At 47.0% G+C, this 26,798-nt stretch overlaps 1 protein-coding gene across 3 annotated transcripts; it reads right to left on the bottom strand.

Moving 5' to 3' along the window:
• Positions 1-3,816: 3,816 nt before the first annotated feature.
• Positions 3,817-26,469, bottom strand: Gint3 (GDI interacting protein 3). Of its 3 annotated transcripts, none has more exons than XM_077629460.1 (8): positions 26,330-26,469; positions 18,949-19,274; positions 16,511-16,607; positions 15,385-15,579; positions 12,715-12,861; positions 10,095-10,342; positions 5,365-5,494; positions 3,817-4,333 (listed from the first exon to the last, which is right to left on the bottom strand). In XM_077629460.1, exons 2-8 carry the CDS (start codon positions 19,170-19,172, stop codon positions 4,097-4,099), a joined length of 1,278 nt encoding a protein of 425 aa, XP_077485586.1. In that variant the 5' UTR covers positions 19,173-19,274; positions 26,330-26,469; the 3' UTR covers positions 3,817-4,096. The 3 variants fall into 3 exon arrangements, with proteins under 3 accessions (XP_077485586.1, XP_077485588.1, XP_077485589.1); XM_077629462.1 differs by lacking the exon at positions 26,330-26,469 and adding an exon at positions 25,724-26,121; XM_077629463.1 differs by lacking the exon at positions 26,330-26,469 and adding an exon at positions 25,563-25,582.
• Between the last annotated feature and the right edge of the window lie 329 nt (positions 26,470-26,798).

The following is a 26,798-nucleotide window of genomic DNA, read 5'->3' as shown; positions in this document are numbered from 1 at the left end:
TTTCATTTGTTAACTGTCAGGACTTTTTTGCGAGCATTTGAGTCTCCTCCTGGTGTGGCTACTCCTATTTTCGTCTCTCACCCTGCCCTTTTTCTCACTCCTCATTGGCCAAGGTTCCGCCTACCTCAGGTTGTATTTACCCAGAATCTGCTATCCAATATTGGTGTGGATCTCGGGTTAGTATGTAGAGTTGGTTAGGCAGTGTCTCCTGTGGATATTGCTTTTTATTTCATTTTCCCACCTAATGCGAAGCATCTGCCTGCTAGGATATTAATTGGAATTCTCTTGGATCACCTTGCCCAGTACCCGAATCATATTGTAATTGCTACAGATGCGTCTGGGATTGAAAGGAAGGTAGGGGTTGGTATTTTCTCAGAATCTCTATCGTGGAGCTTTTCAGTCAGAGTCCCACACGAGACGTTTTTTTTTGAGACGCTCACTAGAGTGTTTTCTTCCTGGATGGGTGAAAGAGGTGCGCTTCATTTGGATACCAGGCCACAGCGGTATTTTACAAAATGAAGCAGCAGACTTCTTGGCAAAAGCAGCTCTAAATGTGCCAGTTGTCAGTAGCGTCCCTAATCTTGTTTTCTTTGCAATGACTCGATTTCAGCGTTTTCAGTTTATATTCACTGCATGCAACGATCCCTTACTCTTTACTGTCGACTACCAACATCTCATGTACCCATGGAAGTCTCGTGCATGTAAAACCCGACAGTGTGAGGTAACGATGACACTCATGCGATGCAGGATTCCCCGTTTAAATCTGTATTTATGTAGATGCGGGTTCAGTCCGACAAACCTCTGTGCGGCTTGTGGCGAAGTAGAGACATTGGAGCATTTCTTACTCTCTAGCTGGAAGTTCGCACATCAGAGGAGAACGCATCTAGAAATTCCGATTACAAAATTGGGTCTCACCTTGTCGGTTCCTCTTCTCCTCTCTTTCGGCACGAGCGCCAGGGGTTTTGCACTGCATCAAGTTTATGAATACGTCCACAATTACGTAACAGCTACCGGCAGATTCCCTTGCTGAATGTTTCCAAAAAATTTCCGCATTCAAAAAAGCTTTTGGGTATTTTCATATCTTACATTTTCATTTCTCCAATAATCTCTCCTGATTATTTTGTTCCTTCTTTTTCTTTTAAACTAATCTGAAATTTCACCCAAGGTTCATTAAATAGCTTGACGCCAGCTTTTCCTATTTATGGGGTATCTCCTCCGAACCCTGGCCAATCCCCCGTCGTGGGTATGTGCCATGCGACCAAGGCAACAACAACAACAACCACAGAACTGGTTATGCATCGCGCTAGCGCCAACGACACTTTTTCAGCATTGGTGCCGTGTCATTTTCCTTTCCAGAGGAGGGGGGGAATCTGACTGTGCGGCCTGTTCGTGCTCCCCTCCCGCCACCGCGGATATGTGCCGGTGTAATGCCACCGGTGGGGATGGGTGGCCTGGGCCCAGGGATGCAAAACCCCATGGGAGTGGCAGCGACTCCCAAGCCACTGTGAGGGCCAGTCAGGCTCGTGTGGTCCGATGCCTGAGCGGAGGCAAGGTCCGTGCGGGGGCTCACAGCAGCCAGGCTCCTCGGAAGCGATGCCTCGGCAAACCTGCCTCACTGTATAGTGGCCATTAATTGCGGGAGGCCGAGGTAGGGGGGCGTATGTAGTACGACCAGTGCGAAAACCGTTGATGTTGTGGAGTACCGGCGGAGTAGGCCCGGGTCATCTCACCCTAAGCCGCGTTTTTGGTTTGTGGCCCGGTCAGCCCAGCTTTGAACTACTCACTCTTCAGTATGTGTAGAGCAATAGGGAGAAAATAAGTGCATGGCTGGTTGGTTGGAAGCACAGGTGGGTCCCCCCGCAGGTGTTAGGTCATGGCGCAGAGGGCCGGAGGGCCAATAGGCTGCTGACCTAAGCCTCTACTGGCCGGATCACACCACCCATACTTCCGGTGTCTGAAAAACCGCGAAAAGTACTCGACGGCAAGTAGCTGGCAGGTCCGAAACAAACCCTTAAAGTCGTGGAGGGGCCCGAGGTAGCTGACCCTGTGTTGGGTTTTCCTGTTTCCAGCGGTCGGAGATGGTTGCATTTGTGGGTGGTCGCGCATCCCGTGACCGGGTCCACACCATTGGGCAATCTCGACGCCCTCCCTGTCCTGGCCAGGCAGGCCAGTAATGGAGTCGAGATATATATGTAGGATCAGAGCAAAAAACTCGCTGTCCCCATTCCCATGACCTATTTTACCTATCCTCTCCGCTATGTCCCAGGTGAGATCGGGAGTCTCCCCCGGATGTGGGTCGCCATGTAGCCTTTTACACCCCCCCCCCCCCCCCCCCGTTCCCCAATTTTTTCCATTTTCCCCACCTACGGGACGGGTGGTAAAATTATATCATTGCCTTCGGACCTTTTCATTTATCTTCAGATTGGATTAAGCCAGTTGTCGTTAGTGGTGCAGGCAGGGGCTCATTATTTTTAGGTTGCCCCAACCTAACGAATGTCCATGCCTCACTGTGTTGTCCTTGGCTTAATTTCCAAAGCAGGAATGTGGAGCTCAGAATAAGGCACAGCACTGGGACTTGGATACCACTGAAAAAAAGGATCTGGCTAGCCACAAATGCAGACCTCAGGAGTGGTGTGATGCGACAGCGCGAGTGCTATGAATAAGAATGGCTTTCGCATAACTTCTGCCTTGATCCTGGGTATATACACCCGCACGCCCAGCAGTATGCAGGAAAAAAAGTGGTGCCACACTGGAGAGAAGTGTGCAAAAACAAAGTTAGATTGGATTCTTTCAGGCAGATGTATTTCCCTTCTCATCGCATGCTTCGTGACCTCCGGCCACCAGGCATAGCAGCTTGATTCCCTTTGCTTGTTGAAACTGCAATCAGGTGCGGTGTTAGCGCATTTTTGCCAAAAATACATCGTTTGCAACGTTATGTGGCAAGCTTATACAATGAAACGGCTTGGTTACACATGAATCGAGCAGCATTCCCTCCAGAACATGTGCATCGCATCTATACATTGTTGGTAGCATCAACATGTGGCAAGCTTATGCCGGGTGTTTCACCTAATATGTTCTGCGATATTTAAAAACAGGCTTCTTAGTTCGAAAACGCTTTTTTTTGGCATAGCATTGTCAGCAGTGTAGCGCATCAGAATACAGCTAGGACATGCTAACTGCGTAGTAGGCTGGTTAACTAATACTGAGTGGTTACTTCTTCACTATTACTGTGTCTTTATTGAGAGGCATGTAGCCAACCTAAGTAATATCAATATCAATTTTTATAATTTCAAGAAAGCAGTAACCCTTGGCGTTGCGGCCCAACAAATTTTGCCTGCATCGTGCCTAAATATATGCGCTTTCAAAAAGCTTGCAGGCGAAGCAACCTCTCCAGTGCACATAACTCGTTGAAATAGTCGAAATTTGTTGGGCCACAGTGCCGAGGGTGTACAAGTTTTCGAAATTGCAAAAACTGATATGGATATTACTTACGGTGGGCTAACAGTAATATTTAAGAAGTTGACCACTCACTATTAACCAGCCTACTAGTTGGCTTGTCTCAGGTGTATTCTAATGCACTACAATGCCGACAATGTTATGCCAAAAAAGACGCTTTTCTAACTCAAGGGGCCTAATTTTAAATACTGTAGGACATCTTAGATGAAACATCTGCTATAATAAAATGGCCTGGTTAGGCGCAATTGTAGCAGCATTCCCTCCAGAATAAGTGCACCGCTTAGAAAAGCAGCTTGCTATGTGCACAGCACACACATTTCAGCTACTCTATGCTTGATTTTGAAACTACAATGGAGGCAGTCACTTTGAAAACTATGCACGCTTTATTCACTTTGCACACTTCATTTTTTTTCCTTCATGCACGTGGTGAAGCTTTTCTGCAACAGATGGAAAGCAGAAAAAATTTCAGAGGATATCTCGTGCCCCCTTGAAAGCATGTGTTAGTAATAAGCCACCGGCAATAACTGCTTTATTTTCCTAGCCCCCAATTTCTTTATCTATACACCACAAAATACAATTTTTTTTTTTGCCCACACAGTCTCCATTTGTGGCAATCGAGTGGCTACAGCGAGACAGGTGGCTAAACCGGCTGGACCAGTGCCTTCAGCTCGGGCAGGAGATCGGGCGGCTTGGACTGGCCCCAGGACGCGGTCAAAACGGCGGCCGGCACGAGCTTCAGTTCCACTAAGGTGGCCTTGGGGTCGCTCAGTACGTGGCCGGTGGGTGACGTTAGCGTGCAGTCGCTGCTGGCTTCCTCCATACTTTCCAGGAGAAACTCCCGCACGGCAGCGAGTGGCTCATGCACCGAGAATGTGCCCTGCAATCCCAAAAGCCAACAGACCCTGTTTGAAAAACCATTTAAGTTGTCTTTCTTTCATGCGCCACTGTTCAATTCTAAAAAAAAAAACTGCTAACCATTCTTGCAAGCGTTTGGCAAGTGTATGTGGTGTCATCAACGTAAACATCAATTCCTTCCCCTGTCAAACATATGAATAGTGTCTGTATTTGTTGCACTGAAAATTCGCTGTTCTGCCATTACTTTGGCCTGATGCTTTGCCGTGAAGCTGACATAACATTATTCACAAGGATTTAGTACGCCCTGTCAAGAATTTTTAGAGCGTTTGCTCTACTGGTCGCATTTCGAGCCTCCGAGTTATGCTGATTCCACGGATAGAATCCAAGATGGCGGCCTGCAAGTGGTTGCCATGGTTACCGAGGTGGTTACATAATGCAATAAGATAACAGGTAGCAGCGTGATGCCTGAGCACCACAACTCAAAACTAAACTATGTTGATCCGGTATATATATCCTTGTCTGGCAAGTGTCAAAGTCAGGGCCACTTAGTTCCGACATTAGTGTAAAATATGTGGGCTAACCGTTTGCCGCAGAATGTTCTGGATGGTGTCATACGATTCAGCGTTTCGTGCAGCATAAACTTACTGTTTAAGTTAAAGCCTATCTTGGGGCAGGGATTCAAACCGGCAACCTATTTTAGGTGCGTTAACGCTTGACATTCGATTGCTACCTTAGCGTCAGCTCATTTTTACGTGCAACACAGGGCTCTGTCACTGGCTTGTTTGGTTTGGTATATCGAATTTAAAGTCCCAAAGCAACTCGGGCTATGACAGGCATCGTAGCGGAGGGCTCCGCATAATTTTGTCCACCTGGGGTTCACTGACACTGAACAATACACAGGTCTCTAACATTTCGTCTCCATCGAAATGAGACTGCCGTGGCTGCTGGGATCGAACTTGCGTCTTTCGGGTCAGCAGCCGAGCACCATAACCACTGAGCCAATGTGGAGGCCCATTCAAAATGGGGACAGGCGAGAAATGCAGAGCATAGTACCTGCAGTAGAAGGCCCGAGGGCAGCCGGATCCGGATGAGCGTGTAGCGGTACATCATCTGCTCCCGCCTCTCGTCACGCTCACGCATGGCCTTGGTGCGCAGTGTCGTCTGCAGGTCCACCTCGCGCCGCCTGCAACAGAACAGGTTGACCGAAGCACATGTTATTAGACTCACCAGGCAAGATGGCCACGAGATTATGAGCCTTAAGTACGCAGACTAAATCTGACCACGTGTCCTTGTGGCATTGGCCGTGCCCATTTTTGCTGTTTGTGGCCAGTGGGCTCAAAAACAGCTCAAATGAATGGAATTCTCTTCAATTTGAGTGAGCTTTAAAATTTACTTGCGGCGTACAGAAGACTTCCCTATCAGAATGCCCCTAAAAAGGGTATGTGAACATGCATACCATATTTAGTCGAATGTAACGCATTTTTTTCCCAAAAATAGAAGTGAAAAGTCACCCCCCATATTACATTCGAATAATAGCACCATCTCTTGATAAATGCTTGCATTTTAAGGTAAGGTTGCATGGCCTCCGTGACCGCAAACTGATGCAATCACCTCGGAAGAATGGAGTGCATGTAAATGCTGAATGAATGCTGCTGGAGAAGCGGATGGCAAGCGGACAGATGCCTAGGCAGCGCATTCTGTTTAGTGCCTCGACACGCCGGTCTGGTCCTGTCTGTTTAATCTGCCTACATTCAAAATGGCACGCACTCGCGTTCAGCATACCCACTGGCTTCAAATGCAACACTATTCTACTTGCCAAAAAAGTCGGTAACTCAGTGGATGCCAGAAGCCGGAACATCATCGAATCGACGATAACTGGATGGAGGAGTTGCTCAATTGCAACAGTCGGAGAGAAGATTTTCAGGGGTCTAAGAAAGGCTGCTTCCCAGAGTTGCAGTGCCGTCCTTCAGCGGTGAACAATATTCCCGACTTCTTATTGTGACTTATAGTTGGGGAAATGGCACTGGTGGGTGCTATAAGGAAAAGTGTGGCAGCAGCCTTACAGTGGGTGGACACCAGGATCAAACCATGAAGGAAGGGAATAAGGAAGGGATTAAAGCAGCATTGATTAAAAACATTCTCCGTTTCCATTAGCTCTCGCTGAATTTCATGGTTTACGCAACAAGTGTAAATGCTGTAAATTTTTTGTGTTGCCATCTCTCTACTGCATCGACCTCCATTTGTGTTTTTTTTTTTTTGCCGCTTTCTCCTCCACCTCCAAGTGCCCCAAATGTGCCCAGCTGGCCAAACAGCTGTACAGGCTCTGAAAGCCCATCAGTTAGTAGCAGCCACACTGTGAAAGGGTGACATAAGGGAGAGAAAGGGAAAAAAGAAAGATAGTTTGGTTTAGCTTTATGGGGGTTTAACGTCCCAAAGGTAATCCAAATCTTCTTTTTACTCTTTCTCTCTCTTATGTCACCCTTTCACAGTGTGGCTGCTACCAACTCCCTGAGCAAGAGCATCACCCCTCTCCCTACGGCGCAGGTGACGTGCACGTCAAGCTGATACCTGAGCATGCGAGGTCTCTGGACTACAAAAACGCACGTTGCAACGGTGCGCCACTTGGAAACCTGCTTAAACCCAGACTCAACGAGCTTATGCACCTTGTGCCTATAGTGTAATCCACTTATAACGATACCAGATATAACAATATATCGCTTATAACGATCAAATTCTTAAGATTTTTCAAATCACCCATTGCCCCTATGTAAAGAATAAACTCTATATGCAAAATAATGGATACAGTGATAGGATTCTGGCTGCCCGGAAGGTGCCTACCACCAAAATTTGTCTGAAAGTTTGACAAAACATAAAATACTTTGAAGCGAATGACGTAAACACCACACAAACGGACTGGCGCGGCGAAATCCGTAAGTGAGCGTTGCCTACAGCCGTGGGAACCAAGTGTTATCATCACAATCACTGGAGGGAGGAGCTTGCTTGGCTGCTGCAGATGCTGTATGCAATAACATCACGTTGTGTATCTTTTGATAGGAGCTCGGCATGGGTGGTTCGCTCGGTGAACTTGGCAACTTGGCAGAGCACCAAGACGCTGTGTGCCTTTGACAAGAGCGCAGGCAGCGGTGGTTACATCATGCATGGGGGGGAGATACGCGTTATTTTTTGCTTTTTTTTCGTTTTTTGTTGGTCCAGATATAATGATAATCTATTATAACAATCTGATTTTCCGGTTTTTCTCAATATCGTTATAAGTGGATTGCACTGTATGCGCCTCCTCATCCACCTGGGACAACACACGGCACACGACATGCGAGCAATGCAGAGATCTGGCCATGTCAGATAACTGCATCGTGCACAGGCAGGCGTCATGGTGCCCTGCCCGCCCTGCCTACCACGCACCCGCAAGAATGCTTCCCTGCAAGAACACTTCCGTGTATCCCTGCGCCTTCATGCGAATGTGCGGTGAAGCTTTCTTGCGAGCTTGCCTCACAAACTCCACGCGAACACTCCACGACCTACGTTAATGGAGTTGTCGTGGTTTGTCCTTGACGGAATTTTTTAGCAAGTCGGTCTATGGAAAACCAACTGAATGTCTCACATTGTTCGTATATCCGAGAAGTCATACCTTTCAGGGAAGCTGAAATGGTGTTTGGAGAATTCGAGGTTATTCAAGAATTCGAATCCATGAAGCTTCTAGGTAAAGTGCTTTTGCACTAGCATTTAAAATGATGACATAATCGTTGATTAAATCCGCGACAATATTCATGCTCCTCCTTGGTGCATTGAAGAATGCGGGGAAACTTGTAGTGACACCACTGTCGCCAAAATTTCAGTTGTCCGCTGTCCTTGTCTGCGTGCTGCTGTGTGTCAACTGATGCCGCCAAACAATGCTTTGAGAGCTTCACCTTTGACTGGGTTGGCTTTCTTCCACAAACAACAGTTTCTTCGCTGGAAACGCAGCGCCATCGCACGTGATGTCATTATCGGGGCTTCTGCCCATCGCTGTGCACTGCAGAGAAGCCTGAACGCTACCGCCACTTCATTCGTCGATTATGCCTGCATTTCAAATGCTAGTGCAAAATGATTTCGCAGCCTTTACCAGCATGTTTCACACGTACAGCCTTTCTAAACTCATCGAATTCTAAAACCTCTTCAGTTGCCCTTTAGCAGAGTTCATTTAACGGCAGTCTACTGCACTTTGGAAGTTACGCTTGTCTGCTTCTTTTTCTGTGCATGTTACTCACATAGAAAATCTAGGAGAAAACCATCACCATCATGATAAACTGAATTAGGCCCATTGCAGGGCAAGGGCCATTTCAACTGCCAGCCACCATGGTGGATCCGTAGTTAACGGTGCTTGGCTGCTGACCCAAAATGCACGGGTTCGATACCGGCCTCAAGGATTGCATTTTGATGGAGGAGAAATGCTAGAGGCTCGTGTGCGGTGCGATTTCATTGCACGGTGTCGAACCCCAGGTGTCGAGAATATCTGGAGCCCTCTACTATGGTGTCCCTCGTAGCCCGAGTTGCTTTGGGACGTTAAACCCTAAAAAACCTTAAAACCCCTGGCACCCACTTTGTCACTACACAGACCAGCAATGGACCTTTTGCCACTAACATCCTGCCATATGCCAAGCCTGCTCGTCTGCCATTTTTGCCATCGACAGCAGGTGAAAAATGGGGAAGGAGTTTGCTACATGTGTTTATCCTTAATAGGACAACAATATGACGAACTGCAAGAAAATAGTTAGATGCATCACTAGTATCTTCTAGGCCCTCGCAGAAGAACCTGTAGACCTTGCACGCACCGGCGCCAAAACAAGATGTGTTCAGGTTCGCCAATCTTCTCTAGTCACAGATTATCGTGAATTAAACAGATCAAGAGCAGTACGGAAGCTGTGTCCAGCCGACTCACCCCTATCTGCTCTGGCTAGGTGAAGCCAGCAAAATAAACCCACCACACCATTGTAAAGGAATTTCCACAGAAATGATGGCAGGAAGTTTTGACGGCCTGACCCGGAAAATGAGCGTCACCTGGTGTCCACCAGAGGGGCACGTTACTGAAAAAAGGTCCGTTATGAATGCAGGCCACCAGCCCTCTACTGGTCCCATAACCACTGGGTGGCACCAAGACCACAATGGGGCTACTTTCGGCTGGTCTGCGCCCGTCAAATGACAGAAGAAAACAGCAAGACCAAGCGAGAACGGACAGGACATTGTGACTTTGTCTGCCTGTTCTTGCAGTGTCTTATTTTTCCCGCTGCTTTCTCCTTGGCGGCAGCCATTTTTAGAGCAAAAGCTCTATTTCACAACCGAAGCTGCAAAAGCCAGGTCATCACTAAAGCCTTGACCTTGAATAAATAAATAAACAAACAAAACGAACATTGCCGTGACTGGAATTCGAACCCACAGCAGCATGAACAGATTAGCTTCGGTGGCCACTGCATGAGAGCACTATGCTATCACCACAGCCGATCATGCCTTATATTAAACTGCAACACACTTTCGCACTGTGCTTTGCACATCGTCTAAATCAACTTCCATCTGCAGCATGAACAGACCAGCTCAGCTTAACCTCGATAAGAGCTTAACCTGAGTCTAATATCGTCGCCAGATGTGGCGATGACCTGGCAAAGTACAACCATGAGCCAAACAGGCTAAACACATGCTTTCGCACGTCTACACGTCTGCTCTGTTTAATGACGTTAAAACCCTACCACTTGTTTCACAGCGAAGAGAAAGCAACAGAAAAGCGGCTCCACCTGGCCTCCTGTTCGCGTAGCAGCTCGTCGGGGCTGAGGTTGAAAAAAGAGTCTGGCAGCACCAGCTGCTGTGCTGCCTCGTGGGGGAGCAGCACGCGCAGGGACCGGTCCAGCACAGGCACCAGGGGCTTGGCACAGCACAGCGCATCTGCCAGCATGCGCAGCTGCTCGATGTCACTGTCTGGGGGGAACTCGAGCCACTCTTCGGCTGGGCACTCCTCGTCGTGCCGCCGCACGAAGCCGGCCGCCTGTGACGGGGAAACGCCAGGCGGCAGCATCATGCGTTGGTGCCGACAGTCTTGAAATAACAATAAGCTAGACTTGAACACACGCTATCATACTTTCCAGAATATAGTACACAAATTATACAAGTCCCTATACCAATTTTTTTTATCTATCTTTGTAGGTGTACACTTTCATTCAATCATCCTTTTTGCTTCACACTGCCCAATTATCCCTTTGATTCCATGTTTTCTTTCTATCCATATACAAATGACAGTGGTTTGTGAACATTCAAAATTTCAAGTCGATTGTGAGCACTATTTGCAATTTGACTTGCACCACACTTTTATTTTTCGTAGTATCCGAACTGCCTTAACATTAAGAAATTGCACAAAATCCTGATCATCTGAAGTGGCCAATCACCGCAGCACTTTTAAACAGCACTCACTAGTCACAGCATCTCGCCACTGTCACATTAGTTACGTAGGCACCTGTTCGTGGATTCCACGTTGTCGCCAGCGCAGTCGGCATAATACGCCACCTGACAACCGTGGCAGGTAGTAGCAGAGCGAAACGCCACCTGCCATGGCGAAAGCGGAGGAAGGGACAACCTGGAAGGTGGCTGCCACGGGAGAGTGGCTAGCAGCGTAACATGCCATCTGCCATTATTGGCAGGTGGCGTGCGAAGAGCTGTGCTCAAATCGAACACTATCGAGTATCGTAATCGTCTGTCAAGTTCTTCCCTAGTAGAAACAACTTTTGGCATGCTGCAAAAGCGTATGCACTGTAATGCTATACCTAAGCCTAAAGCCAGTGCGCCGACTGCCATCGAGAGCTGCCCCGGCGTGGCCGCTGCATGCTCATGGAAAGCAAAACGAAGTGCAGCAGTACGTGGTTTGTCGCTGTGTCACGCCACTACTAACCATGAACATGCCGGCGATGAAAGCAAATGAACACCGGTGATTATATTGTTTCCGATCACTGCGACAACAGACGAGGGGCGCACGGAGACTGGGCTTTCAGAGGATAGCGGAATGGGCGAACCTGCGGTACACATGCATTGTTTCGTGGCGCCCAATTTCATCCCGCACAATTTTAGTCCATTAAAACCAGGAAATCACGCATTTTATGCAACACGGGAGAAGAAAAAAGAATGGATGAAATGACGCCTCGTCCTGTCGTCCTTCTTGCTCTTGTGCTTTGTCCTTGGTGCAATGCTAGCATGGATCCTAACTTACCAGCCCAACAACAAGTATTGTTCAAGACCAAAAAAGCCTCGGGCTAACCTACGCGACTTCAACTTGGGTAGCATCGTGCGCGTGCCGTCTTTCGTGGTATAGTTTCGTTTTCTCGCCTTCATTTTGCAAAAGAATTTGGACTCATTACTGGGCTTGCAGTGAACAGAAACCGATGAGTGAAGGCCAAGGGGCAACATCTTGTCGAGAACACCGTGTTTGCTGCGGCATTCAGAGGCCAGCGCTTTTTGTTTTCAGGTGTTGCGAGGAATCGTGGAAGGGATGCTTCCACTTGTGCTGTAGCTCCAAGCAACTGTTCTTCACCCGCTTTTTATAAGCCACCTTGTTTCACTTTGCCAGGAATGCGCCGCACCGTGTCCCATCAACAGCATCCTCTGATGTCACTCGGTGAGTAAGGAAATATCTGGCCACCGTCATAATACTTCATAACAGCAGTCAGTAAGCTCCTTGTACTAAATGATAGTGTAAACTGTCATATTAAGATTTTTTTTTAACTGAACACATTTATGTTCACAAGTTGCACTTCCGTTATTAGTCGCAAGATGAGGTTTATTGCATTTACAAATACATGATGCCCCAACTCCTTTATTTAATGCCTGACATGCCTTACAGGTACAGTAATTATGCCGGTAGCAAGTAAAGTATGACGACCTTTAATAGCATAAGGGCAGTATTGGCCAAAGAGCAGCATGGCACGAGGTGGGGTAAAAGACCCATTTCCTTAAGCATTTGACTCCAGAGAAAGCCGGGCACCTAGCCAAGGTAAGCTTGTACACACTGGAGACCGGCAGGAACCCAGCAGCACTGGGGATCGAACCATGCACCTTCCACATATGATGAGTAAAATGAAATGCACATGCAGATGTCAGAGGCGAAGAATGAGCACTTGCTTCCGCACATCTACTCAGTTTAACTCTACTTGGTATGTTAAACCCTACCACTGGAAAAAAAAAAGAAAAAATGTGTTTATTTATGTTTGAAACTATTTGATTTGGTTTTCTAAAGAGTTTTATTTGTACCTGCTTTACAACTAAGCATTTCATATTTGCACACCCCTTGCCTATATTATTAGATCCTCTCCCTGCCTCACTCTACCCAGATACAGCCCATGACACAGTTCAAAGGGAGAAACTGCAACTAACCTGGAGGAATTCTAGAGCGCCCTCGAGTGGGAGCACCCGCTCCTGGAAGATCCGGTTGTTGAGGCGGATGCGGCGGTACTTCTCTTCTGACGGGTGATCTGCGATGTTGTTGAGGTACTTGCACAGCGTCTCCACACCAGCATCAACCTGTCACAACAGCAACACATTATCTTGAAAGAGTTTAGTTGAGGGCTTTGACCCTCCTGTGCACACAAGCGGTGCTTCAACAATTATGCTGCAAAAGAGAAGTAAAATGAGCGAGTGACTGTCCCTCGCTCACTCACTGAAGACTTCAATGACGATCAACTCGAGACTTTAGAGATTGGTCCAAAGCTTGGTGCAAGCCTTGGTTGCTGCGCAAAGGCATACTGACAAAGACCGACATTAATGCTAGAAAACGTAAATGATTAAAAATCTGAAACAGTTTCATCATTGACAAAAAAGTAAAGAAACATGCATTATATGCATAAGTGATACAAATGCAAATTCGCAGTGTCCATTCCCTAGTAAACTGGTGTTTCACAGAGGAAACTTGCAGCAGGCAACTTAGTGCCACCTAGTCCTGTAGTACTATGGAAGTGTCTACTTCAGTCTACGCTGATTTGCTGGAGACCTAAACAAGGAGTTGGTACCTGTGAGGACACCTGAATAGCCTTGAAAGAACCTTAAAATAGGAGGTCACCTCCTATTCTCTCTACTAAAGCAAAAACCAGTTGTTACGTTTTGCACAAGACTGCAGAAAAAGGACGTACCAGCCGGGAAACACAGCAGCAGCATATTGTGCATGAAAAAGCTGAGCATTGTTGCCTGCTGCTTTGTCTGTTTGCTTCTGGCAAGTGCAATGTGCTTTTCTGGAATTGGCTAGCTAGTCTTTGTGGCTCTTGCAGCCGTTGTGCTTGCGCAGACTGCCTGACACGCCCTGCGATGGCTTTCCATCTCGGAGAGCAGCTGTCAGAGGAAGCGAGGAGGTAGCACAAGGTGGGAGAGCAAGCGCAATGGGCCATGTGGCGGCATGCGTGTGCTTGTGCGCTGTTTTTCTTCGCCCATTGGATTTTAAAAATTGCACCTTTTAAGCTGCAAGTGACAAGAAAAAAGCGGAATGCATAGATTGGGAGCCAATCCACGCAACCGTGTCTCACACAGCACAGCCCACGCACAGTCTACCGTGGTGGAGTTTCGTTTGATGTGATAGCATGAGCAGCTCATTGGCTCTTTCGGCGGTGTCCAGTGTCACACTTGGTTGGGGGTGTGAAATAAAAGCAAACAGAATTGGCCATGAGCGGAATTCGAAGCCACGGCGGCGCAAACAGATCAGCTTCACTGACTGCTGCATTAGACCACTTTGCCATCGCCACAGCCTAGCATTGCGAGTGTTAAACTGCCTGTCTTTCATGCTGTGCTTTGAATTTTTCTTCATTATCTTCTACCTGTGTGCAAGTCAGTCCAAAAAGAGCAATTCAAGAACGTAAAAAGTCGAAATTTAAACCTTTTCCGCTTTAGTGACAACGACAACAACAAAAAGGTGCTTGGAAGCGCGGCGCCATATCGCAAGCATGCAGCAAATCACATGAAATGAAGAAAGATTTGAACCAACAAATTAAATTATGATAGGTGTGCATTCTATGCTATCTCGCATTCTTGGGTGGGCCGGGTGCCCTGCGCCTTTTGAATTTATTGCTGCCTTCAGTCGTTCATGTTTGCGTCGCCACGGCGATTGAAATCTATCAACAGCCGCAACAAAATCCAAGACACCCGTAAATATGCATGGTGTCAAGGTGCACACAGTGCATCAGAAGCCGATGAACACGGGGGTAGATGGAGGGTGGAGTTTTACGCTTTGGCTGGTGTGACATCGCTGTTCCGTGCGTGCTAAATGTTGGCTGTTGAAATTCCAGCACGAGATAATATCGCAAGGAGACTTTCACGATGCTCAATGCAGCCGCAGTGCCATAGCTGCGATGTAACAGTCGAGTTTGTATTGCTTGCGTTTCTATGTGCGCTAGACCACTGCTGCTGCTCCTGTGACCCGGAAGAGACATATTCTTTAGTACTCCCACGAGTTTCCTTTCAATATCGCTTAATGCTTTTCTCAAAGCCTACAAAAATTTGAATTTTTCAAGTGTGGATTGATTAGGGGCACAGGAAATGATGCCATGTGATGCAACAAATGTGCGTTAGCAGTATAGGGTGTACATTTTTCTCTTACACTGACTGCCTTCTCAATGTGTTTGAATATGACTTCACTGTAGACTTCTGGTGGGTGGAGGCTCGTAGATAAGAGAGGCATTTTTACTAGTGGGTGCCCCACCCTCCAGGCCTGAAGATGCCTCAATCCCCTCCAAACTGCCAGGGGTGTTAAGAGGTGGAGACATCACACACATGCTAGACCAAGGCCTTTTCACCAACAAACTATACTGCAGTCAGTATTTTGTATTTGTTAGTAAAAACTGACCACTGCTTAAGCTATGCTGCGTAATATGAGAGCCCAGCTGTTGCGCTGTGCTACGTATGCAATGTTAATCCCTTTTAATGGCGCTGTTTTCATCGCATATCCTGTTGCACTTCCTCCTATGCTACTCCCTCCCAATCCTTCACTGGAAAGATGTCTACGCCAACATCGTGGACGCAGGGATTGCTGGTATTAACAGCTATCGCTGTTATAGTGCCCACCTTGGACTGTGGGGAATTGCAGGTGTGGATGAGAAGGCAGGAGGTGAGGCCAGGCTCCTCGGCCATCTGCTCGTACAGGAATTGCCGGATGCGAGCTCGCAGCTCCTCGTAAGGGAGTCGCAGCTCGGGGCTCAGCAATGGGTGGCCAAACACCACTGCGTTGTCTCCAGCCTGCGGACCAGACTCCAGCACAACCTGGGTTCATGCACACAGAATGTAGCCATACTTGCACAAGTACAGAGCGTTTGAACGTGCCTGCTGTTTTGATGCTCACAGCGCACTGATGGTTGTCAAGAGGCCAGTGCATCCCACCAAAGGTCAAAGTGCGAAAATTGACAGCTTCGTTTTGTTAAAATACTCAAAACTAAGGCTCAACACAACAACCCTGCACAGGCTTTATTTATATGCGGAGTGCATGTTACCATTGGCAAGAAAATGAACATATATTACGCTCTTCCACTGCTATTTTCACTCTTTCCCGACACTTTTTGTAATTTGAAACATGTTGCAAGAGAATGTGCTGGTTCTTGTTTTTTTCTGTTTGTTTAAGGTGACTGCTTACTTTTAGTTTACTGCTTATCCCATTTTTTTGCTTCTTCACAACAGTTTCCATTGAAAGTCGAGTTCTATACAGTTAAATGAAATTAGAAATGAAACAAGGCTGTGCAACTGCATTAAAACATGTACTAGGTGACTATATTGCACAGCATGACTATCTAATTGGTACTAAATATAGAATACAGCGAAGCTTAACATTTTCTCGCACATGCACAAAAGCACCAAACTAAACGAAATAGTTCACTGCAATATTCGTGGAACATTGGCCTGCCTCTCTGCAGCTTTGAATTGCTGGATGAGCGATAAAAATAAATGGCTGAAGTGGTGTCATCATAGAAGCTGAGCACTTCATATTCACACGCTCAAATCAATACATGCTTGAATGTGCTTTTCATGTCAACTTCGTGTTTGCTAAATGCTGCGTATCAATAAATGGCTATAACTTAAATGCCCAAAAAACACCTTAACTTAAACAAAATACCAAAGGCTCTGCAGATAAATGAGGAGAGCCAGAGGGTTCCAATCCATGCTGCATGTGACTGGCAGTAAAGCAAAAAAAAAAGCTCACTGGGGTTTGTTTTCTCCTGCTCGTTGGCTCCGGCTCTTCCACTGCAAGCTGCTCTTCGAGTTCCTTTTTGGCCTGCGATTTGATAGCAGCCACCGACCTGCAAGCAAGGTGTAAACAGAGAAATTTAATGCTAAAGCACAGCTGTAGTCTCAAACTTAATGGGCTGATGCAAATAAGCAAGCAACACAATGCAAGAACTAGATCAGCACAGAAAACAGCACCTTTTACATTGTTAATAATAACATCAATTATTACATTGGTGATAATAGTAGTGGTGGTGGATTTTTATGGCACAAAGGCAGCAATGACCGAAGACCAGCACCAACACCAGTGCCAAATTCGAGGTTGTAGGTCAACACGATCTTTAAGGTATGTTAATAGGTGAATTCATCTAAAACATGCAATAAAATAAGGTGAGGTGCATGGGACCTACTAAAACTTTAGGATGTTTTCTTCAATGATTTGGAAACGCAAGCAGAGCACAAAGTCTAAAAATTTTGAAAGGTAAATAATTGTTAAAAACCAATTATGGGGCAGGTTGCTTGCTGAGGGGGCCTCACTACACATCCTTTACTTCAGCAACTAGGTTATGCCTCTGGGTATGTCACAGCTCAATTGTTCGGCGTTTTATGTTATTCATGGTGCCTAGAGTGGCCTATCTGACTGAGTCACAGATGATCTGGGCAATGGCTTGCCCTGTCTATTCTTATGGAATGATGCGTTTTGTGCGCACTGCATTCGCAAATGACAGATCACAAGAATTTCCGGGTTCATCACACTACTTTGAGGCAAGGAAGTGACGGCGACAGCTGTACCCTGCTCCCCTCCCACACTCTACCAAAGCACCCACTAACCCTAGGCCAACAGGATAATGTTCTCATCGTCTTCATGGTAAATGCAGGAATTTTTGCGGTAATGACATAAAACAAAACTGCACTGAATAGTCCACTGAATGACATTTAATGAATGGTCTCAGGATGCTGCCATGGTTTTTAACTGTTTACCAGACCAGGTTATTGTACAACTACGCACGGAAGCACGCACCAGTTTGTGTGGCAAGGGCCAACTCAATACATTGACCAGGCCAATTACTATGAAATGTCTCAGTGGTAACAGATAGTGAACGATGGATGGCTTGCAAGCTGACTGGGTGGTACAACCTACCATAAACAACAACTGCAAGACTACGCTGTCGTCAGGGCTATGACAATGTCATCATCACCGCCACCAACGACAACCTAGCTACGCCCACTGCAAGACAAATTCCTCTCTCACTGACCTCCAAATAAATCTCTCCTGCATCAGCTGCAGCCACTCATCTACACTGGCTTCCTAATTTCCTGTGTCTACCTGACTGCCATCGGGCTAATGAAAAGGGTTGAGTGTAAATGGATGACAACATAGCAAGCTACAGAAAGGAAAAGGATAGGTGTAACATTAAGAGACAGGAAGAGGGCAGAGTGGGTCAGGGAACAAATGCAGGTTAATGACATCCCAGCAGAAATCAAGAGGAAGAAATGGGCACGTCCAGGACATGTAATGAGAAGGCAAAGTAACTGATGGTCGTGATGGGTAATGGAGTGGATTCCAAGAGAAGGCAAGCGTAACAGTGGTGGTATGGAGTAAGGATAGAGTGGTCGCAGCTGGCATAGAACAGGGTTAATTTGAGGTCACTGCGAAAGGCCTTCGCCCCTGCTTTCTCTGTGACACTTTATTTTTCATCCTTTTTATCGTCCCACAATAATTTTTGCCCCTGCTGTGTTGCCCTCTCTCTTGGAATCATGTCCGTTGTCCTTAAACAGAAGCTGTATCATTTTTTTAGGATAAACATTTAAAATGGCAAGATAATTGCAAATTAAAAACGTGAGGATAATTAGGTGTTCTCTCACAGCTTCGAAGCAAAGCGGTGAAACTTATGACAACATCATGGATGGTGAAGTTTAAGATAACTACTGCCTTCGCCCACGCACTGTCCTGCGTCGTTGGATGCCCCGAAACAATCCTCCACAAGGTTAACCTTCAGTGGCATTGGTTTTCTTCATTTGAGGAGGCATCACAAATATGCCTCTGCCGTAGATGGCATCATCATGCTTCCTCCATTCGGCACTGTGCACTACGGAGATGCCTGAACACAGTCGCGAATTCATGCAACGATTAGGTCACCAACTAAAACGCCAGCACAAAAGGACTTTGCACGCTTTACCTGCAAGTTTCGCACATTCGATCCTGTTAAACTCGTTGTATTCTAAAACCCCTTCAGTTGCCCCCTAGACTTCTATCGGTTATCTTGCCTTGTCATTGCATGCCCTGCCTCTGTCAATTTCCTCTCGTTGACTTCAGCTAGGATATCACGAATGTATGCATTTTCTAAAGTGTCGTCAAATACACCCAAGGGTCACACGTTAGCTCCCAGCTCTGGCATAAAGAGAGGTACTGACCAGTTGGGATGTGCCTTGGCCTGCTGGTGCTCGAGACGTGCCAACGCGGCCGCAGCAGCACGCTGTGCACCTTCCGATGGAGCTCCGCGCTGTGGCTGGGGACGCTGGGGCGGGGCTCGCACACACGGCACATCATCCTCTGTGTTGAGTCGCCTGCCGGGTCCCGCCTGCTTGAACTTGATCTCAGCTTTGCGCTTCTTGAAGAAGTCACGGATGGCTGCCATCTAGTGCTGCCACTGATATCGCTCAGATCCGGGGCGAATGCTCCTCGGGTAGCTCCAGCAAGCTCGCCTCCTTCTGGAACTCCTCAATCTCGGCGCTTGATGCTGTTCATGGTTGGAAAAAAAAACCTTTAACGTGACAGCATGGGAATGAATGTTCACAGGAAAGGCCATGCATGTTGTCACACTAATTCAGGATTGGCCGAGAGGGTTGTGACATCACATGTTCAGCTGTGGAATGAAAAAGATTGCAACTCGAGTTAAATTATGACTATGGTTTGGTTTTGTTCATGGGGGTTTAACGCCCCAAAGCGACTCAGACTATGAGAGACGCCGTAGTGAAGGGCTCCGGAAATTTCTACCACCTGGGGTTCTTTTACGTACACTGACATCGCACAACACACGGGCCTCTAGAATTTCGCCTCCATCGAAATTTGACCGCCGCCGCAGGGATCGAACCCGCGTCTTTCGGGTCAGCAGCTGAGCGCCATAACCACTGAGCCACTGCGGCGGCCAAATTATGACTATGAGGTCGTAGCATGACTGAACTGTCATTATGGCATGTAGGGATGTAAAGTAAATTGATTTCACTGAAAAGAAATCTAAGGTAATTTGTTGGGAATCAAACCCATGACCCTTGGGTTGCGAGCCAGACCTGCTACCTCTAGGGCAATGAAGCACATTAGTTTGACTTGGTTAAAGGAAGACCTTGCGTGTCTTGTGGTGCATCACGCACTCTAGTATTCTTATTGGTACATGCTAATGAATGTGTGTGATTAGAGAGAGGTATTAATTAAGAAAAAGAAAATTGCAAATAACCATTGACGCTGTCAAGTTATACCCTTGAGGCTTAGATGCCCCTCTGATTTTGCTTACACTTTGCAGCATCACACACCCTGGAACAAAAAGAGCTACCCAGGGCAACAATGGCCGCCTGTTCTTTCCTTTTCATCGGTGAGAGGCTCTAAAAAGCCTTAAGTGGATCCTCTAACGTCCTCTTTACAGCCATTGCCTACACTAAAACAATGTCACAGAGCATAGCAAAAAGGAAGTGCAAGTCATTTTTGAGCAAAGCCTTTCAAAGGAAACTTGCAAAACAACTACTCAACAAAGGGTCACTGTCAAGCTATTACCTGCTCACACCACGGGTTGCCTATTCAACTAAGAATCTTGAAGCATTTTAGCTAACAACAAACAGGCGGTGTTGGCACGTGGTATAGCAGACGGCCCACTGTCAATAGTCAGCAAAATAATTCATTCCACATATTACCATGTTTCCACACGAGACATGAGCAGTTTTAACTGATGCAGTACAGACTCAAAGCTTTGCTGCCACTGAGCACAAAAACCCTGCCACCAAATTGGGAAAATGCAGCTTGCAAATATCAGAGTACCATTATAGTATAGCTTGACTACATGACGTTCCAACAAGTATGTGTGGCAGGTGTCTTCCTGAAAACTGAGCAAAGAGAAAGGACACAGAAGGCTGCATTATGTTATGTCGCAGTCCAGATGAGCCATATTTGCTAGTACTAAGACTGCTAGAAAAAAAAAAAAAGTAAATTATGTAACAGTTTTCCAGAATTAAAAGAACAAATGGCTTTCCTCACATCACCTCTTAACAGTGGTCTAAACTTGCACATAAACAGCTAAATATAATTTTTGAGTAGTGCAATGAAATGGTTAGACCAAGAAACCATATTCATGGGTGTACCAGGGGTAGGGAAGCTTTCTATATCTACCACTGTCTGGCCAGTAAGGACGTTAGTGCCAGTTCCTCCCACAGCGGCTGGAAGAAAGCCGACTGCAGCATCGTATCGTCGTCATGGCAACAATATCCAAAAGGGAAAAAAATGCATCGCCGAGCAGTATTCGAAGCACCACGGCTAAAACAGAACTCAGTTTTCTCAATGCCTCAGACAATCCAACCATTGCCGCCATCTTTCGTGCTGCATGCATGAATCATGCATGTTCGAGCATCATTTCTCCTCCAGTTACCAGGTGTGCTGAAGTAGTCGAAATTGGAACTAACTGGACTTTCCTACCTTTGGGTGTACATCTAAGGTGGTTTCAGTATGCACTATGTCAATAATGAATTAGACTGAGCTGTACAGGTGGATGCCAATGAGTAACTACTCCCTTATAACTTGACATGGCCAATACACTTTGTTGTGTCTTTTCCAATGATGCCCCCGCCTCCCTTACAGATACTTGGAAAGCAACATGATAAAATTTCTTGGAACAGATATCTTTTCTGCCAAACGCTACACAGGTGAGCAGCGACTGTTCACAGCATGCAAGCAGCAACACACTCTGGGGCTCATCCCAAGCCATTATGCACCTCTCTACATGTGTGCAGTACTCTACACATCATGCAGTATATGGACACAGCTTAAACCGGAAAACAATGTGGCAGAAACACATCTCAAGTGAGGGCATCAGGTTAACTTCAATATCCAGATAATCCATTCTGGATGCCTATAAGATCTCTATGCAAAAGCACTACTTTCTGCCTTCAAGAATGGCTGTATGGTTGGCCAACATGCATAGCTCATTACCTTGGATTTCGAGACCCTATCCACCCTCAGCTTAGCATAGTTTAAAGTGGCAACTTCTAACATTTTCAACACAGTCTTTCTAACTTTGCAAAAGGATATTGCCCTTACACCTACTGGAGTTATCACTAATATCCATCATATCTCAACTTATTCACAAAAGCGAACCACACAGCTGCTTAATTTCGTTCCAGATGGACCTGACAGTGGGGCCCTTCATCATAGACACGTGTGAGTGAGAGTGCTTGGCAGGATTCTGCCAGAGCTCATATGTTTTTAATAATTGCTAACCTTCACTTCTTTGTTTCGCATGCAACCGCAACAGCTGCACTCGTTAACAAAAGCTGCAGATGCTCCTTTGTAGCAGCTTATGTCTGCTATGGCTCTGCACAGGGCCATAGTAAACCCGCATTAATTATTGATATTTTTCGCAAGCATATCTCAAATCAACCATTTCATTGCATTATTGTTTTGGCATTTTGCTGTTGATCCCAAGTGACTAACAGCTCAGCTCTGAAAGGACCAACGTGAAAAGGCCCTCACAGTTATGAGCATGAAAAAGTGCAAAGGCAAGATTGCCTTTCATGTGTAACAGAATACCAACTGTGATGGCCTAATTGGGCATGAGGTCATACATGTGATCCCAGCTCCTACGGCTACGTTTTGACAAGGGCTAAATGCTGCACAGGGATTTCAGTACGGTGTACAGATATTTTTATTGAGCAAACTCACCCTTGGGCAAAAATGAAAGGAAAAGGTTCACGCTGGTTTAAGCTTTTAAGGCAGCATTTTTTTGATTGCATTGAAAAGCCATACAAAGATAATTGTTACCTTTCCGGTGAAAAATGGCAATGGTCAATTTTTTACAAGGATGTGCCAAGTGCAAAATTTCCTACCAAGTGTCACAACTGACAGAAATAGCAACATCAAAATATCAGCACATGCCAAGTAAGCACCTGAAGGATCGTGGAATCAATTTCTGCTCTGAAGATGTGTATTATGCTTAAAATAGCAAAAAAAAAAAATTGTCATTAATGGTGGTAGAGTCTGTCTCTGGGCAGATGAGGTGCTACTGCGCTCACTGTTTTCACAAAATATTATTTATTGCATTTGTTATATGACATAGAAAGCCATATAGCGAATGCTCGGCTATCCCTCGGTGACACGAATGATGCTAAATTCACCTGAAACAAAGAAATCACTGCTAGACGCAGCACACTCTCAGAAAATGCAGAGAGTTTGCTTTGTACAGTCGTCCACAAACTTGTCTAGAGCGCTTGAACGAAGAACTAGGAACTACTGGCACCATATACAAATGGCTTTGGGCCCGAAACAAGACCTTATAGTGCATGCATATTGGTATGGATCATGTTTAACCCCTCATGTCTTTAAAAGATATCACCCAGCCTGCCAGACAGCAGTGACCGTCATAAATGTACAACAGTGCACAGTGTAGTTCGAGCGCATTAGACAGGTGTGTGGACAACTGTACACAACCGTTAACAATGAGGGACGCCACAGTGGAGAGCGCCGGACCCAATTCTGGCAGAAAGTAGGCATCTTTCGCATTTTGCCTCCCAGCCACAGCGGCTGGGAACTTGGAGAATAGAAATTGGAGGGGATACTTAAGCTCCGCCTTAAGGGTATGACGCGATATCATAATGAGTTAATTCCCATATATGCGGAAAGTCATTCTCTACATTCAAAGATCCCTGGCAGTCCTCATACCCCTCCTGGCGCAGTGGTGCAGCGGTCAAGCGATGCGCCACAGCCCTGTGATGACAGGTGCTCCCAACGGTGCGCCTTGTGTGGCCCAGGTTGCTCTTCCCCAGCGACCAACGATTAATTTAACTGCCACCTGCCACCGTGGCCAGTTTGCTCACTACGCGGTGGGGAGGTTGCGACGACGGCGCAAGGCCACGTGACCTAGGTGGCCCACCTGCCTCCTGGGTTGCTCTCTGGGGACCACCTGGCAGATCCATCCCATGATTTTTTCACTCAAAATGTCGACGCTGACAGCGGCAACATCGAATTTTCTAGGCAATAGGGCCTTACTGCTGTCGCGTTACACCTGGCAGTTAAGATTAATCCAGAGCCCTAAACTACAGAATGACTCAGCGCTGCTACCTTGGTACTGCCACACAAACATCTATTAACTATTTCTAAAGTATTAACTAGCAAAGTGAGCTACAGAAAGGAAAATGATAGGCATAATGTTGGGAAACAGAAAGAAAGCAGAGGACCAAATGCGAGTTATACCCCTGTAACACGGCATTCCTCCAAGGCCTTTCCATCAAAGGCACCTTTTTTCACCAAAGGAGCGAAAGCTTAAAGGAGCACTGACGCAGCTACATGGTGCACCCCAATGGTCAAACAGTCTTCGAGGCTTAGCACCCGCTGCCGTGCTCGAGGCGGCTGAAGTGAGTTTTTTTAAATTAAAGTCGGGTATTCTGTTCATTCGTTGAGCACAGACTTTTTTTTTAATTCTGATTGCTTCCTTAAAAGTACTGCAAGAGTTACTCTCATCAGCAGCAGCAGGTTTCGTGTATTGCCTTAGCCACCAGGGGGCGCTCGGTGTTGCTGCAACACTTTCAGTCTTGAAATCTGGGCACAAGATATAAACACCCGTACAAAAAGCAAAGCCAGACACACCTTTCGTATATTTAAAAAAAAAGTTTTTAAACATTGCTGGCTGTATCTATTTTTTATTGCTTTTACTTTTTGACGTTGAATGGCACTGCGATCACAGGTTCTCGAAGGCCGCGCCTTTGGGCTCCAATGGTATCTGACGAGCGCCCTCTCCACCAAGGCCCTTAGCGGCAAAGGCCCAACATTTGTGCAGTGTAGCTGCACTCCTTATGCCTTTGGATATAAGGACCTGATTCTCAACGGCCTTTGCGGTGCCCGTGTGACAAGGGTATTAATGGCATTCTAGTTGAAATCAAGAAGCAGAAATAGGCATGGGCAGGACATGTAAAGCAAAGGCAAGATAACCGATGGTTATTAAGAGTAACGGATTGGATTACAAGAGAGGGCAAGTGTAGCAGGGTGTGGCAGAAGGTCAGGTGGGTGGATGAGGTTCGGAAGTTTGTGGGGATAAGGCAGCCGCAGTTGGCACAGGACTGGGTTAATTGGAGAGATATGGGAGAGGTCTTTGTCTTGCAACATATGTAACCAGGTTGATGGTAATGGTAACAAACTTTATTGTAGCGAGAGCTACACTACGCCAGCTCTTCGAGCCTTCAGCGTGGCCACCCTTTGAGCTCCGTGGCGGCGTCGTGACTGGTCACGTGACCAGCCACGTGGTTGGTCATGTGGTTCAAGCCGTTAGGTGACTACTATGTGAGAAAACCATTGTGTCTTCACTATCAAGCCGAACCTAAGCGTAGCCAGGCAGATGTAGCTCTTGCGTCACTCCAGGTTTAACCAAGAGCTAAACCGCAGCCAATTTTTTTCTTTAGTTTTTGTGAAACACTGAATACGAGTAGCATCGGCAGAAGTGTCAATACCCCTGCCACTTGAATAGAAGTGCGAGGTAGAACTGGCACAAAATGAAGGCAATGATAAATTTCATCATGCACGTACAAACTAGCTCCAGATACCATTCTTTTGTAAAACAGAAGTGCCACATGCACATGCACTGCGCAAAAGGCTAAGATTATAAAGGCACTTAACTTGCAAGCAGGTTCATTCCACTAGAAAGACCGCAGACCTGCCCAATCAAGGAGCATGCAATTCTATGAATCCTAATTAACCTTGCGACTTTTCACATGGGAAGACACATACATAACATGCAAAATGCTAGACATTTCTTAGGCAGTGCTTTAAAAACACTCACCTAACATTGCACGCGCACCTGAACAGCAAGAGAAAGCATGACTAGGCATCTTATTGCTGTCTCATGATCCTAAGACCATCACGCAAATGTCACAACCCATTACAACTAATTAAGCATACCGCAAAGGCGTGCTGACACAGCGTCTTAAATGAGCAAGTTACCGTGGTCGTAAACGGATCACAACGGTCGAAACCTCGCAGGGAGCACCGCTTATCCGAAGCACAACGTTCTGTGAAGCAACAACACCGCTCGCGCCTTGGCTAAACGTCTGGGCGTCGAGGCACGTACAATAATCTCCAGGCGGGGGAAACCACCAATGACGCCTCGGGCGGAAAACGAACACACGATCTCTCGTACAAAACGTGCCCTCGGGTCACGTCCGACGACGCACCGCCAGTTGGGTGTCGATAAAAGCGCCCAGCACACACGCGCACGTTCCTCCGCCGATGGCACCAAAAACAAAACCGCGGCCCCGCCCACTCCCGAAAACACCCGGCCGCTTCGAACCAGCTTTGCGTAAAACTCGACCGTAAGCCTGGACTCGTCACCTGTCGCTCCTATACACGACCGTTATTGTTTTCACGCACAAAAGGCAGCGCAGCAGTTGGGCCGCGTCGTCGCAGCATGGTAAACGGGCACGGTCGATCGCGTACGCCGTGCCGGGCGCGCCAGGGGTGCCTCATCGCATCAGTGAGCAATCGCGACCGCATACACATGTCGAATCGCTCGCTGCACGCGTCACGACCGCTGCAATCATTGAGACTCACCGACGTTCAGAAATTGGTCGGCGATCCGATCGCCCCGAAAGTGCCACACGCAGAGGATAAGCGCGACGTTGACGGAGAGGACGACTAGCAGAATCTTGGCGATTGATCTCTCGAACTCGTCGCTGCCCAGGCACCACGTCTCGAGCTGCTCGTAGACTTCAACCAGCGGTCCCGTGAACAGACTGGCCTGCGTCCAGAAAGGCGGCGGCGATACGCTCGCTTCTTCTTTCTGGCTACCGGAGAACCAAAACATTTACGGAACTTTGGCGGCAGCGTCGAGACAGGCACCTTGCGCACGAGGAAACGCACATGAGCGAAACCGCGCTTCCCCTCCGCAGCTGCTGCTGGCGACCTTAGGAAACCAGCCGCCAGCTGCTGAATGGGGCGCCCATTGCCGCAATGTATGGGCATCGCGCTAATCCAATAATTAGGCGTGAAACAGCTCTACCGTGACGGCGCAACGACCGTC

The sequence above is a fragment of the Amblyomma americanum genome, chromosome 7 (genome assembly GCF_052857255.1).
Source record: "Amblyomma americanum isolate KBUSLIRL-KWMA chromosome 7, ASM5285725v1, whole genome shotgun sequence".
NCBI lineage: Eukaryota > Metazoa > Arthropoda > Arachnida > Ixodida > Ixodidae > Amblyomma > Amblyomma americanum.
The sequence above is the reverse complement of the archived record's forward strand: the minus strand, read 5'-3'. Positions and strand labels throughout refer to the sequence as shown.

Bases quoted from the DNA above. Each gene is read 5' to 3' on its own strand.
- Gint3 (XM_077629460.1), bottom strand. From the start codon at position 19,172: ATGGCAGCCATCCGTGACTTCTTCAAGAAGCGCAAAGCTGAGATCAAG. The intron at 16,608-18,948 runs GTCAGTACCTCT...CCTTGCTTGCAG, and splicing joins GCCAAGGCACATCCCAACTG to GTCGGTGGCTGCTATCAAAT. The intron at 4,334-5,364 runs GTACTATGCTCT...TTGGGATTGCAG, and splicing joins CCTCGGGCCTTCTACTGCAG to GGCACATTCTCGGTGCATGA.